General features: G+C 41.7%; 1 protein-coding gene across 1 annotated transcript in view; it reads right to left on the bottom strand.

The window, feature by feature from the left end:
• LOC103178081 (stabilizer of axonemal microtubules 2) overlaps positions 1–15,933 on the bottom strand; it is a 42,599-nt gene extending 26,666 nt beyond the window's left edge. The window contains exon 1 of the mRNA XM_042346820.1: positions 15,890–15,933. Within this exon, the coding sequence (XP_042202754.1) occupies positions 15,890–15,927 (38 nt within the window). The 5' untranslated portion in view covers positions 15,928–15,933. The remainder of the gene's footprint in view (positions 1–15,889) is intronic.
• Positions 15,934–16,452: the final 519 nt, after the last annotated feature.

Below are 16,452 nucleotides of genomic sequence, written 5' to 3'. Positions count from 1 at the left end.
TTGTGAACTTTGATTTTACCTTGTTTGTGCATGTGCTATGAGCATGTAACAGAGATAACAATGTAGCAGTGCTTAGGGAGGATATCTATTTTCTGTCTTCGGTATGTTCCTAAAGCTCTTTCATACACAGTGGGAGCTGTCAAGCACCAACCTTTAAACCAGTGAATTTTCCAGCGTGTGTTTAGAGCTGATTATAAACATGGCTTGCTAATTGTAATGATCAGATCGTATTGGAACTGATAATGAATAAGATCTGGAAACTATTAAATTGTTGCATTTAGAGTTAAGAGTATTAAAATCAATGGTAACGTTACAATCCAGGAGCCATTAAACAAATTATAGAAATGCTTCAAAAAGCATGTTTAACTCTTATCTTTAATAGGTCACTGCGGTAAGTAAATTCGCTTCCGCCTTTGTCCATAAAGCACACGGTCACTCCACTTTGCAGCATATCCTGTGAAGGACTTTAAGACATGCTTCTGACTTGATAAGGCGTTATTCTAAATGTAAGGATTATTGGAAAACAACATAAAGCTGTACTTTGATTGAAATAAATTTCCAGTTTTGGCAGAAACCCATTATATCAAATCTCTGTCTCTGAGCCACTCTGGCGATCTCTCAGCAATCATGAGGGCACTGTGCATATCTTGGAGTGGCTCCCTTCACTCCATTGAAGTACGTCTTTGATTTCATACTGAGCTGGTAGCTGACTTGAAGATATCCAATGCAGAAAAGATCTCTATTAGCTTAATATCAGCAGTCTCCACCTGGCAGAGCAATGTACTAATGTGGGATGCTCTTGATTAATTAGTACAGCATTGAAAAGGAGAAGGAATAGCTGGTCTCATTGAGCCTGGAAAATTGACATTTCATTAAGAAAGATAAGATTCCAGTGCTTTTCACCCAGGTAACAATTCTACAAGCTCAGACAAGTGGTCACAGACAAGGTTTGTTTAATTTTCCAAATACTTACTTTGCAATTTTACAACATTCAGGTACAATTCACTTTATCAACAAACATGTAAATGGGATTTACCTTTCATAAAACATCAGTATGCCTGTATGGAGGAGGATTCCTCCTCCCCATCCTGCATGTGGGGTGATGATGAGGACATAAATTCAGCACTAAATGTAGTGGTCAATTGACAGAATGCACATCCATGTCTTGGTAGCAAAAATGTAGATATGCATTTTACAGTATATTCTGTGATGTGCTTTGAGACATCTTGAAGACATGACGAGGCGCTAAATCCAATGCAAAGATTGATATTATTATTTATGCATCAATCCTTTTTTTAAACAGTGTGTGTAGTGTGGGGAAGGTGGAAGAGTACTCAGTGTCAGTATCACCAGAAACCTTATCAGCTAACCTGCCCTCAGTCCTCTGCAACTTCATTATGTAGATCACCCTTTGGACTCCCTGAACCGACAATTGAGACACTGAAGGCAAAAGTAATTGCTTACCCTGAGAGCTATTTTAAGGGGTGAAAATTGCAACTTGTGATGTGATCATATTATTACACTGTCAAATACTGCAGTCGAGCCTGACAATAACTGAAGACTGTCCGACTATGTGAACCCTTTCTCTCCCCCCAACCACGGCACAGTGGCTGGAACCAAAGCCAACCAGAAGGTTTTGGCAGCTGTCTTTGGAGTTTTCAGTCACACAGAATGCCAGCATTTGAGAGAAAGTTCAGCACTGACGAGGAGAAAGGGCAGACATTGAGTGCGGGAGAAAGTGTGGTTAAATTCAGCACTAAATGGAGTGATCAATTGACAGAATGCACATTCATGCCTTGGCAGCAAAAATGTAGATATGCATTTTACAGTACATTCTGTAATGTGCTTTGAGACATCTTGAAGACTTGACGAGGTTATTGAGTGTGGAAGAAAGGGTGGTTAAAGAGCGTAGGAACAAGGGTTTGGAGATGGGAGGAAACTATCTTGTATATCTAGATATTTCTGTTTTTATTTCCAATTTTTCAATAAAAGATGGTTGACTGGCAATATGTACTGACGGTGTAGCTCCTGGTGAAAGAACAGGAAACAGGTGGTTACTTCAAGGTATGGACTCAAAGGGAAGAACGATGTGGGAAGAAGAAGTTTAGTAATGATAATAATAATAATAATCCTTGCATTTGGTATGCCTTATCACGTCTTCAAGATGTCTCAAAGCATTTCACAGAATATACTGTAAAGTGGAGTGACTGTATTTTGTGGACGAAATACAAAATAATAATGATACTCTTATTAAGCATAACAACAACAACAAAATTACATTTGTATAGCACCTTTCACGTCGGGATGATGTCCCAAGATGCTGGACAGATAGAGTTACGGACCGAGCTGGGGGTCAGGAATGGAGAGGATGGAGGGCAAGGGGGGAAAGCAGGGAGATCAAAAGCACGGTCGAAGAGGAGGGTCTTGAGATGGATCTTGAAGGTGGCAAGGGAGGGGGCGAGGTGGAGAGACTGTGGAATGGAGTTCCAGGGGTGGGGGCAAAGTGGCAGAAGGCCCGCCTGCCAATAGTGGGGTGAGAGAGGCTAGGGACGTGAAACAGGCCAGAGCCCGCTGAGCAGAGGGAGCGAGCTGGATGGTAGGGGGATCCGAGGTCGCAGAGGGGAGAAAGTCGATGGAGGGCTTTGAAGATGAGGACCAGGATCTTGAACTGTAATCTCTGTGATGGGAAACCAGTGGAGTTGGGGGAGCCGAGTGCATGAGAGGACACATGCTGTAGAGTTCTGGATTATCTGTAGCCTGTGGAGGGAGGAGTTGGGAAGATTGACAAGCAAAGAGTTTGCATAGTCGAGCCTCGATGTAATGAAAGCATTTCTGAGGGTTTCAGCGGCATGCGGTGTCAGACAGTGGCAGAGCGGAGGTGGGGGAAGGCAGAGCGGGTAATGGGGGAGATATGGCGTAGAAAGGACAGTTATGGATCAAACAAGATGCCAAGGTTCTGGACTGGCTTAGTAAGGTGGAGTGTGCAACCATGGATGGTGATGCTGTTAGCGCTTGAGGTGTGGAGGTGCTGACGGGAGCCAGTCAGGAGACCCTCAGTCTTGTTGACATTCAACTGAAGAAAGTTAGCTCTCATCCAGGACTTGATTCTGACCGACATTCAGTCAGGACAGCAGTAGCCCTGGAGTCAAGCGTGGAGGCAGAGAGGTAGACTTGTGTGTCATCCGCATACATGTGGAAGTTGACTCCATGTCACCAAGAGGGAGCACATCGATGTTGAAGAGGAGGGGACCAAGGACAGAGCCCTGAGGAAAGCCTCACAAGACATGCGGGGGCTAGAGGAGAAACCATTTGTGAGGATGAAGTGCAGGCACTGTGAGAGGTACAATCTGAACCAATCAAGGACAGAGCCATGAAGGTTGAGGTGAGAGGAGAGGTGGTGGATGAGGATAGAGTGGTTGACTCTGTGAAAAGCAGCAGAGAGGTCAAGGAGGATGAGGAGGCAGAGGCAGCCCTGGTCGCAGATGGACAGAATGTCATTTGTCACTTTGACCAGGGCTGTTTCTGTGCTGTGGGCTACACGGAAGCCCGATTGGAGGGGTTTGTGGAGGGAGTGGCGGGAGAGGTAGGAGCGAAGCTGAGAAGCAACAACTTGTTCCAGGACCTTGGAGAGGAAAGGGAGGTTGGAGATGGGGCGGTAGTTTGGGAGTAGAGAAGGGTCCAGGGAGGGTTTTTAAAGATAGGGGTCATGACAGCAGTTTTTAATGGGGTGGAAACTGTACCAGAGTTCAGGGAGAGGTTAATAATGTCAGCGAGTAGAGAGGCAAGGAGGTGGAGCTGGGAGGTAAAGAGAGGGGTAGGGATGGGGTCGAAGGAGCAGGTGGTCAGTTTCATTCGGGTTATGGTGGTGATGAGAGAGGAGGGGGAGACAGGTTCAAAGGTGCGGAAGGTGGGATGGGTAGGGCCCGGGGAGGGAGGAGGAGATGGGGGGTGGGGGTAGCAGATGCAGTGGCAGAGGCAGCTGAGCAGATTCCTTCGACTTTGGATTTGAGGAAGTCCAACATCACCTCACAATTGGTATCCAAGGTGAGGATGGGTGAGGCGTGAGAGGGTGGGCAGAGGAGCCGGTTCGTGGTGGAGAAATGGAGCCTGGGGTTGTCCTTAGCCTCCAAGATTGTCTTGGAGTAGAACGACAATTTAGCAGAGGCGAGGGCAGAGCGGTAGGATTTGACATGGTCCAGCCTGATCTGCCATTTGAAGAAGCCATATTCACTAAATTTCCTGTTTGAGGAAACAAGTTCATCAGACAAAGTAAAATAGGTTTGATTTAAGCCAGGTGCACTCAGCGGCACGCACCTGTGCTTTAAGAGAGCGGCGGTGGCTGGTGTATCAATAATTACCTCATGCTGACAGATTGTAAGTAAAAGTTTATAGCGAAATTTTCCCCAACCTTGAAAGTATTTTTAAAAATCTGAAATGTTACTTCCAAGCTTTGTGCTACTGCACATTGACATTTTTAATCTTCTCAAATATTCTGTTCATCAGTTGGAGCCCTATTTCCTACTTAGTGAAAATTCAGGGATTTCAAAACTGGTTCTGAAAAATTTAAATTATTATCTTACTTTGTCTGATGAACTTGTTTCCTGAAACAGTTTAGTGATAACTTCTTCAATCGTTTCAAAATACAGTCAGTCTGCTTTACAAAGCACTTTGAGATGTCTCCACCACATGTGAAGGCACTATATAAAATGCAAGGATTATTATTATTAATCAATCATTAGTGAAGGTAGTTTCTCCCATTATCCTGGCCAACAATCCTCCCGCCCTCCACAAAAACACTCACTCCATTGACTAAGGGACATTGCTGTGGGCAAGTTCACCCACGAAATACACAGTCACACCACTTTACAGTATAGCTTGTGAAGCACTTGGAAACATCTTAACAACGTACAAGGTGCTATATCAAATGCAACGATTATTATTGTTTGATTTCTCCACTTCTGAAATGAGAAATCGTGATAAAAGTAATCTACCAAGAGCCTTGCACATTGTATAATAAACTCTGCAGAATTTAGTACAAACTGAGTATTACTCATACACCTCGACTTGAAGCAACCGACTTCAACTGAGTTCAACTCCAACTCCCTGGCCAGAAAAGAACAAATCAAGAAAAATTAATCAAATGCATTAAAGTTTAGTTTTATCAACTATTGTCAAAAATTGCAAGTAGTGTAGTATTGTATATTTGATTTTCTCGCTGATTTCAACTTCAAAAAAATTGCTGCTCACAATTTCAATAAAAATAAAATAATAACTGTCTTTCACATGGGATATCTGAAAGCACTTCACAGGATTTAATGTAGGATGTAATGACTGTGTATTTTGTAGGCAAATGTGGCAGCCAGTTTGCGCACAGCATTGTCGGACAGTCAAGAAGTGAATGACTAGTTTTATCTGAGGGATTGTTGGCCAGGACATTGTAACCTGACTTGCTGCTGGCCACCGGATGGGGCAGTAGTTACAGACATGGGAGATGGATTTTGGATTGTTGTAATCCCAGTTACCAGGGAGGCAGATCTCAAGTGAAACAAGTCACAAATGAAAGCGTAAGTTGCTGGCTATTTAGTGTTATCAGATTGTTATTTAAAAGTCAGCACTGCAAGTTCACTGTAGAGTATTTGGTTTTGTATTTCATAACTTTTTTTTAATTACCTGGTTATGCAGTGACTCAGGACCATTTGTGTGTGTGTGTGTGTGTGCTTGTGTGTGTCTGTTTCTTTTTTAAAAAGCTTCATTTGAGATTTTCCTCCTTTTTAGATCTCCGCAAGTTACATGCTGTTCTCTGCTAGAAAGCTTCTATCAGTCCCAGGCAAGATACCACACAGAACCTTTGACAATCCCAGTAGTCCTCTGATTTTCTTGGCCTTATTGGGATGATAGGCAGGGTCAATATTTTAGATGGATGAGATCAATTAGGCTGAAATGCATCCTTCATCTGCACCTCTCTTGCGACCTTGATTTGTGGTGATCCGAGAAGCATGTGTCATGTAGAAACTCAAAAAGATTGGTACCTCTGTTACAGGATGATGTTACGGCTTAAATCAATTATGCAGACCGCAAGCGGAGAGTTGTGAAAAACATTCCGATTTGGCTGTTCCACTTTTATCAAACAGAATAGCTCCATAGATGGGCAATAAGGTCACACTAAGATTATTTGATGCAATAACTTCAAAAGAACATCAAGATATTGGAGAGGTAGGAGAAGAGCAACAAGAATCATTTTAAATTGTGAGATGGGCTGTAAGAAGCAGGATCTTTCCAACTGGGTATAAACTTGAGAAGGGATATTATCACTTAATGGAAAAAGTCTGTGTATGCAAGCAATTCATTTTAACTTAAACTTGATCACAGGAATAGGAGGCAAAAGTACAGAATTACTAACCTTCACATCAGATTAGAGAAATACTTCAGAATAGATATAGGTTCTAGATGCCAACTTTAATTTAATTGCCTCCTTCCAACAAGGCCAAGCTTAGAACATCAATGAGAACAGGTTCCCAACAGAAGCAGCTGCTGGTAAATCAATGAATCCTTGAAACAAACAAAGTATCTGCTTGAAAACAGTACTGTATGATGTATGGATAGGGACAGAGTAAAATTAACAAACACATCATGAGTCACATTGATTTCTGTGCTGCTGGGGTGCATTGGATGGACGCGGGAAGCGGAATGTGGTTGATGGAGGGAAGAAGACCAAAGTTGAACAGAACACCAGTGGGCATCATCAACAACAAAAACAACAAATTACATTTCTATAGCACCTTTCACGTCAGGAAGATGACCCAAGTAATTGGACAGTCAAGGGTTTGCACCATAGGTACTCTGTGAATCCCAAAAATCCCTGAGAAAATCAATGAATTTCTGGAGGTTTTTCTCAATTACTTTTCGGGTTGACAGAGTACCTTTGAGTTGGAGGTGGGCTTGAGAACCAACTGGCCTTTATTCATCCCATGCTATATTCTCGCATGTGTGAGTCGTGGAATGATAGCCCCATATGCCGTTCACTACACAGTCCATCAAGAAATTCAAACAATAAATTTTTAAAAGTGAAATAGAAAATAAAAGTACAGAAAACAAGCAACTCAGGATCAACCGCTGACATTGACTGGCAAGCAGAGAACCAAGCTTTTGACACAGGATTAAAAAAAACTTGAATTTTTTGATCAGCTGGGTATCTGATACTTGTAGAGATCTATCACCATGCTCAAGGGTATCCAAACCAGCCTGTGTGCTTCATCCTTATATAAATTTCCATATGTCTGGAATGGAGTGCGCACATGCTGGAATGGAGAGATACACACTGGATTATCTGGATTATTTAATTCCAGAGAGTATTAGATGAAGGTTGGGAAGAGGCAACACTTGGGGAATTTAGAGTATTGTGTTGAAGAAGAATCATAAACCTAAAACTGTCCTTCAACCATGCACACTGATATTTTTTTAAAGGAAGAGGCACATTCAAATGATCTGAACTAGTTTAGATCCCGATTTTACTCAAACTTAGAACAATTTGGTAATTGCAATCATGCTCACAAAAAATACTCTAAAACCAATCTCAATTTAGAACAGAGTGAAAAAATCACTGTTTTAAATTGAGATCAGTTTTGGAGTATAAAATTTATTTTCTCACGCATATATTTCTATTTCAGTGTTTTTATATCAGTGATTGTGACTCAGGATTGTCACTTCAATGAATTCTGAATGACTGACGATTCAGAAGAAAGAGGTGAAGAAGTGGGGGAGAGGTAACCATTTTCAATCAGTAGTGAATTAGGAGATAACACAAGTGATGTGTACTTTTACTTGAAATTAAAGCAGTTATATAGAACTGTCCACTCGCTCCACTCAGCATCCTCTGGCCTGCTCCATGTCTTCCGACCGTCCCATCCCACCATCGGCGGATAGTCCTTCAGCCTCTCTGCCCTCACCCTTTGGAACTCCATCCCACATTCCCTTTGCGCCGCTCCCTCCCTCGCTTCCTTCAAGACCGTTTCAAGACCCTCCTCTTCGACCGTGGCTGCGGTCACCCACCTACACCTCGCCTCCCTGCCCTCCACCCTCCTGATCCCAGCCCATAGCTCGGGTCCAAATCCCTGATTGTCCAACTCCTTGGGATGTCCTTCTGATGGGAAAGGCGCTATACAAATGTAACTTGTTATACAAAAAACACACAAATGATAAAAAAAATCTTTGTTTAGACATATGGTAGGAGCTACAGGACTTCATCAGCTTTGGTTAGAAATGTACATAGTATATTATGGTTAAATTGGCCAATTGATCTTTTGTTCAAAGGATAGATTGCAGACCTGGATTTTGCACTTTAATGTTCACTTCAATGGATTTAACAGTGAAGAAGCCTATTGTAGGTTTAAACACATTTATGTCTTTTTGTCATGCAGTAAAGCATTAGGTTATGATACTCCTATATTCTGAGACAAAGAGAAACTAAATTAATTACACACTTATAATATATTCTCATCACATCAGTAGCATATGGTTGAAGTATTGCCCATACTCAATGGCTTTAACACGGACATGTGGAATATTATCAGAACAGCATTTACCTGAGAGCAGGCAGAGAAGTAACAGGAAACCACATCCTGCTTTGATCTTGCACAAATATAACATTTAAGTCAGTCATCACCTACTTTGTTTGTAGTGTCTATGTCTCCCTTTCAGTCAACATACTAACAAAACAATGAAGTCAAGTCAAAGATTGCAATCTTGCCTCTGCCTCTTTTACTATAGCTCATGCAACCAGTGTGGGAGAGAATGCAAACAAAGAGGATGGTTTTAATATTGGATGGTTTGCTACGTAAATAAGATTATTATCCTTTTCAATTTAGTGCCTAGCTTTATATGGACCTGTTTTGAAAACAGGCCAAAACTTGTACGGAGAGAAATTAATCCACGATCTACAACCCAACATCTATAACAATGCTCCTGTCATTCCTTCACTAACCATTTACATTGGAGAAAATTGCCATATGCAACATATGAATTTACATAATAAGGAACACATTTTGGTACAGTGTAAAATAAAATGTCTGCAATGCCATCACAGGTGAGGTAGCTTTGGATGAAGAACACCCTTCAGCCCATTTGATGTCATCCTTCCAGAATTATTACTCTGAGAGTCAATGCAGACTCAATGGATTAAATGGTCTCTTTCTGGACTGCAAATTTCTATGATTCTAATACCCACACTACTTTTCTTTCAACATTCAACATCCTGGCCTCAACGTGTTGAAGACATTCCAGTCGTTAATTACGAATTGGGCAAATAAATACTTCCTGTTATTTGTACTGAAATTGTCCTTTGTGACCTTAAACTTATACCCTATTGTCTGCTGCTCTGACATATCTGAAAGTATTGTTGTGGGTTTTGCTCTAAACTCTCTGGCACGCTACCCTGCATGAGGGGTGCTATATAAATGCAAGTTGTTGTTGTTGGGTCACTTTCTCAATTGCATTTAAAATTTTATACACCTCTGTAAGATCCCTGTTGAGACCTCTCTTTTCAAGGTTGACAAGCATTGGTTATCTAAACATTGCTCAGAGCTTATTCATCTAACGTTGGGGATGATCTCACTGCTCCCCTTTTGTTGTGCCAACCAAAACTATACACAGGACTCCAGGCGTGGCCTGATCAGAGCATTGACTTCTAGGGATCATAACTCCAATGATTCTGCAATGTAACCCAGTTTCCTGTTCATTGTTGCCTCACACTGTTTTGACCTGGGGAATGATGAGCCAACTAATACCCTAACACCCCTAGACCTCTTTAAGCTTCCCCTTTGGCATGTTCTATTCCATCCACGGAGTACACCGTCTCCTATTTTATTTCTTAGAAAAAGTACTTTCCATTTATCTCTATTGAACTTCTGATAACTAACAAGTTCCCATAAATACTTGTCAAGGTTAGAGTCACAACGGTAATTTTTTTTAAAAAAAGCTCCTTTTACTATCACTCCCATTCTAGGCACTCCAGGGTTTCACTGTTTCATGCATCAAAAAAACAATGGTATTTGCTAAAGATGCAGAGTACCAGAACCATTGAATTCAGAGCATGCCTATGGAAATCCCTTCAATTATAGCACGTATTATCTTATCGCTTTGGGACGCTACCTTGCATGAGCAGCACTATATATTATTGTTGTTGGAAGAAACCAGTGCACTCAGTGTGTGCAGCAAGATTAACCTGGTTTCACACATATCAGCTTCTCACTGACAGAAGAGAACAAGCTCCAGAGTAACCCTGGATTCACTCCACTGTGACATGATGACTCACATTGAACTTGGTGGCAAAACACTGCTCAGCTATCATCATCCTGCCTATTGATGCTGCCCCAGTAAAACTCTCAGCCACTCATGGTGAGACCAGGGGGCTTGGGGTGGAACATTGTGCATTTATGCTACACTTCAGGACTGAGACTGTCGAGAGATGCTATGGGATGTTACACTGAGATCCTGTCTACTGGTTCAGCTGGATGCTGGACTTCCCAAGCAACTATTTTGAAGAACGACGAGTTTTTCATGTCCTAGCAATGTCCCTTGTTCGAATTCACCATTACACAAGTATTTCATTTCTGTCTGTAGGACATTGCTATCATATACTAGCTGTCAAGTTTGCCTTCAGTCATTAGGTACATACCTTGCGCAGAGGTATAAGTGCAGACTGACAGGACAAATATTTCAAATTATATGATCCGTTTTGTGTAGCTGGTGGGGACAGGGTGTGTGTGGGGTGGGGGGTGGGTTGTGGGTTAGGTATATGTAATTACTTATGAAACGTATAGGCCAGGGAGGAATAGTGTGGAGACATGGTGATGCATCAATATTCTACACCTATAGATCTGGAGTTAGAAAAGCATGTAAAGAAATCTTTCACCTAGAATCTTGCCACTAAAGTCAGACATACCTTAGCTTGAGTTTATTTAAAATGTATGTGATTGTACTTCTAATTAGACACAGAGTTAGAAATGTAAGCCAGCTCTGTGATTAATAATTCAAATGTTCTATTCTGGGCTACATTTATTCCTATTTGAATACCTTCCCACTGAATGTTTTTCAAGATGGTGGTTTAACACTCAGGGAGGCACGAGAGAGCACGCATGACCTAGTTGCTATCTGCTCTCAAACACAAATATAAAATATTGCGTAAATAACTTTGTCAGCATTGTGAACATGCCATGCTTTATTTAGATTTATTTTAGATGGTGTCAGCCTGGCTCAATGATGTCAGCCTGGCTTAGCTAGCAGCAACACTTCTTCTGTGACAAAAGGTTGTGAGTTCAAGTCTCACATCAGAACTTTGAATTCATATAGTCTAGGGTAGGCTGACACTCAATGCAGTGCTGGGGCAGCGTTGTTTTCACAGACAGGCATTAAAAATCCCATGCCACTATTATAAAAAGGGAGTTTCTCGCAGTGTCTTGGTCAAAATCCGTTAGATTTTCGTCATTCACTTTGTGGCTGTTTGCAGGACATTATTGCAATTTGTCTGCCATGTTCGCTTATAAAGTACAGTTACTACACTTTACAGTACATCCTGTGATGCACTTGGAGATGTATATTAAATGCAAGGATTATAACTTTGGTTAATTAATTCCACATGTAAGGCACAATTCACTTGGAAAACAAATTAGATTTGGCAGCCGGTCAATGCATTTCTTCTACTTTGAATGTGAAGTTTCAAAGAAAGCACACCGTGTTACATATATATTAGATACAATCATTGTTCAATGAACAATACTGTATTTACATTTCAGTTCAAGTAAGGGAACATTCATAACTGTCTTATCACAGAAGTCCTCTATTCCTTTACTCCCTCCTATATTACCTAAATTCCACTTATCTGTTTAAAAGCTGTTTAATTAATTGATCTGGCAAGAGTAGAACAAATCTTCAACATCTGAGAACATACACATAACGGAATAGTGTACAGTACTTTTCCCTGTTACCCCTGTATCAGTTTGACTCAAATGGTGGCACGCTCGCCTCTGGGTCAGAGGGCTATGATTCAAGCCCCACAACAGCTGTAACATAAGATGACAGTCCCGGTCATCCTGGAGGTGTGCTACATTGTCATAAGGTGCCAACTTTCAGATTTATTTTGGTCATAGTCAGTATGACACCTGCAGAAACCCATCATCATGCTTAAGAGTGTCCAACAGACTAAATTACATATATGTTTGCTACCTACACATGGAAACTGATACGATTCCGACATTGCATTGCCAAGCATGCCACCCTGGATTCTAGCTCAGCAATCTCACTTAAGCGACCATGAAGTGAATGGCCAATTTTTATCTGAGGCCAGAACATTGGGTGAAACCCCATTCTCCTTTCAAAGAGTGCCATGGGATCTTTAACATCTACCAGAGCAGGTACAGACAGGACCTCAGTTTAATATCTCATCCAAAGGATGACACTGCCAACAATGCGGCACTGTAATGGAGTTTCAGCTTAGACTTGAGCTCAAAGTCCTTACGTGGTGCTTGAACCCATAACCTTCTGACTCAGAGGCAAGATTGCTACCAACTGAGCCAGGTTGACACACGTTCGTTAATATATGCACCCAATGTCAAGAGTATCATTTTGCCAAGTATCTATTATGCTAATTGATTGACAGGTGTCTTATCTGTCTTTTTACAAATCTGAAGCTGAAGTTAATTCTAAATGTTTTCTGCACAGTGGAAAAGCTGGTTTCTAGATCTCAGTTATGGAAAGTATTTTCTGGAAAAGGGGCTCCTCACTCTAGCCTGAATGATAGATTTCAGCAGAATTCCAAAAAGCATTTCTACAAGAGAGAAAAAATTCTATTGGATGGAAAGATCATATTAATAATACTTAGAAAAAGATGGAGTTCCAGATGCTCTAACAAAAGATGTAATCAGTTTTTTGAAACGTCATTTGGGAACAGCCGGTCCAGAAGCTGCAGACGTTGAAACACTTTGACTTGAAGTAACCGAACTGAGACAGAAGTACGAGGCATTATTGGAGGAAAATAAGGAACTAGAAGCTAAACTTGCACAGTATGAACTTCCAAAAGAGGAAGGGGACCAACTGAACCATGAATGGGTAGCAGAATGTAGGCAAGGGGACACACACCACAGATCTCATGGATTTGGAGTTTTGGGGGATATTGATGTTTGTTCTGGGGGTGGGAGAATGATATCTATTGCTTGACATCCATCCTATATTTCATGGTGATAAATGTACATTTTATATATAAAAATGTCTAAACTATGATTTTTTTAATAATACTATTATAATAATGGTCCTTACATTTAATATAACACATTTCATGTCCAGAGGACATTCATGTTCCAAAGCACTTCACATAATACATTATAAAGTCTTTTTGTGGATGAGTACGGCAATTTGCCACACTCATCCACAAACAGTCATGAAGTGAATAACAACTATCGGAATAATACCAGTTTCGGAACATTTAGAAACAACTACGTATAATTTACAGTGCAAGTGGTCTCATTGATGGTCAAATTGATGACTATACTTGCTAATTGTTAAGATACAGTGAGAGGTTTGTTCCATAACAGAAAAAGGCAAGATGTTAAATGGCCAATCTGCCCATATTAACTCTTCTATATGACAGGAACAGGAGGGGCAATCCTATTTGTCAAGCATATTCTGCTCATGGCAGACTTTTTTAATGCTATCTCCCACCTTTTCTCCATAACCCTTATGTCCACAAGTTTCCTTTCTTACCAATCTGCATCTTTCATCACAGAGTCCCTTTGACTCTCCTTCTCCCTCTACATTCTCAAAGATCAACTCAACACTTACCCTTTTATTGCACTTTCATCTCCCAACCCCCTCCGCCCCCAGATCAGGTGCCCAGCACACTGTTGTGAAGCACTTTAAGACTTTCAGATGTTCTCCCAATGTCAAAGGTGTCAACCAGAGAGAAGAGCATCTGGATTGACATTATTATCATTATTTTTCCTTTATTATTTTAAAAACCTCAATCAGATCACCCTCAACTTCCTCGGCTTTAAGGAGTTTGCTTTCGATACAGCACCTTATAATAATACTATAATCTTTGCATTTGATATAGTGCTTATCATGTCTTCAGACATCTCAAAGCACTTCACAGTATATACTGTAAAGTGAATTGACTGTATATTTTGTTGGCGAAACACAGCAGCCAATTATGCACAGCAGTGTCCCACAAACAGTCGTGGATTGAGTAACCAAATTATTTTTATTTACTTTGAAGGAATTATTACTTCCGGAAAAGTGATCCGCCAATCGACTTACAAACGGGTTCCTACTTACTACTAAGTAAACAGAGGCGCATAGAGTAAGAAAACTTGCCCAACATTTCACCCTGCTGGGAGTCAAACCCAGGTCCTCTCAAACTAACCACTAAGCTGCAGGATTTACCATGTCATCAAGACATTTCAAAGCGCTTCACATCATACACTGCAAAGAGATGTGACTGTGTGAGGTTTGTAGGCAAACTCAATATATAACCCAAGTCTACCCAGCTTCTGAACACTAAAACCCTTCATTTTGGGTATTAATCTGGTGAATTGGTGGAGGATGGTCTCCAATATCAGAACATACTTCCTAAAGATTTATCTTTTTTGACTGCACTTTTGGCCACCTTCCAGCCCCCCGCGCCCCACCTCCCAGCTCAGGCTCCCAGTCACGTATGGATGATGCTTTGAAACTTCCTCCTGATGTGAAAGGTACAACATAAATGTAAATTGGTGTTGTTATAAAGTCGGGAGTACTTGTGTATTGAATAACTGTATTGAATAACTCCAATGTTTTGTGTTGATTATGTTGGTTTGATTTTATAACATTTTATAGTGGTTATGTCTTGCGTAAGCAGTGTTACATAAGTATGTTGTCTTTGTGGCATTGCCATCACAGAAAGCTCAGTAGCTGTTATTAGGCTGAGTTGCTATGGTTACCTCTACTACATAGCAGGTTCATTGCTCACATCTACTGGCGCAGAAGCATATTACTAGATGGATGGATATCTGATTGACACACAATACTGTATCACACTTCATTACTGGTCACATAGGTTGCATCATTGTTTTGACATCACTCACACCTGTTACTATAAAATAAAGTTTCTTGTTGGCTTTGGGGATTACTGGGGGCTCTAGTGGTCCTTAAAATCTCAAATAAGTACAATTAAGTATAACAAGACAAAATATAACCTTTCTGAAGTGCAAATTACAGCCATTTTTACATATCCTTAACCTTTACTTGAAAGCACAGCACCTGCATGGGGTTGGATTTGGTTGATTTTCACTGTGCCTCGTATTAACCTTCACTATACCACAGATCAATCCTATAATCCTTCTGTATTAAGAGGATTAAACTGGAGTATGGTCAGCAAACTGCCCTGTGCGGCAGTCTGGATAGAGAGATTACCGACACCGCACTGCAACCACGACAAACGATTGTGAATCTTTGCATAAAATGAATGGCAAATCCATCAGAAAACAACAACAACAAGATTCCATTTATAAAGCGCCTTTCACGTCAGGAGACGTCCCAAGGCGCTGCACAGTTGGGTCATGACCCGAGCAGGGGGGAAATGGTCAGGGTGAGGGGAGGGAAGGGAGGGAGCGAGGAGGGGGAAATGGTCAGGGTGAGGGGAGGGAAGGGAGGGAGCGAGGAGGGGAAAGAGAGTCGAGAGGGGAGCTGAAGGCTCGGTCAAAGAGAAAAAGATTCCAACCGAGTGTCGAGCTCAGCCTCCACCAACCAACCGGTGAACCACAGCAGAGATGGGGGCACTGGTGCATTCCCCCCTCTCTCTCTGGAGTCCAAATGAAAACCAGAGCAAACATTGCTGCCGCCAACTGCGCTTGAATCGACTTACCCACAGGTGCACAGGTCGCAGATGCATTTTCTTTTCATGGTGTGTGTGTGTGTGTGTGTGAAAGGGAGAGAGGTCTCAGTGTGAGTCACTCTCACTCACTCACTCACTCACTCACACTCACTCACTCCTCTGCGTTGGATGCATTTTAACCTCCGGGTTCCCCAAAGGCTTCAATGTGGTGCTGAGCTCAAACTCGATCAGGCGTCTGGTGAGGGAAGACGCCCCTCGTTACCAAGTTGCACTGATAATAAATCCCTTCGCCCTCTGACGCTCGCACACCCACCTCGACATTGTCACATGGCCCCCAATGCAAATCCCTTTACAGAGGATTTAAACGCGGCCGCTCCTGCGGGAAGGTGTTTAAAGCACCAGAGAGGGGGGTTGGAAAAGAAAGAGATCTTCAAACTAGACTGAGGCAGATACTGTGCAGCCGAGTGCGGGGGCTAAAGGGGGGGCAGGAGTCCTGATTTGGTAAAACTGGGGGGTTTTGTTGCCCACCTGCGACGTGATGGCATAATTCATCGTGAAAAATGTCACAGCGACCTGGAAACATCACCGTCCGT

The sequence above is a fragment of the Callorhinchus milii genome, unplaced genomic scaffold (genome assembly GCF_018977255.1).
Source record: "Callorhinchus milii isolate IMCB2004 unplaced genomic scaffold, IMCB_Cmil_1.0 Scaffold1, whole genome shotgun sequence".
NCBI lineage: Eukaryota > Metazoa > Chordata > Chondrichthyes > Chimaeriformes > Callorhinchidae > Callorhinchus > Callorhinchus milii.
The sequence above is the reverse complement of the archived record's forward strand: the minus strand, read 5'-3'. Positions and strand labels throughout refer to the sequence as shown.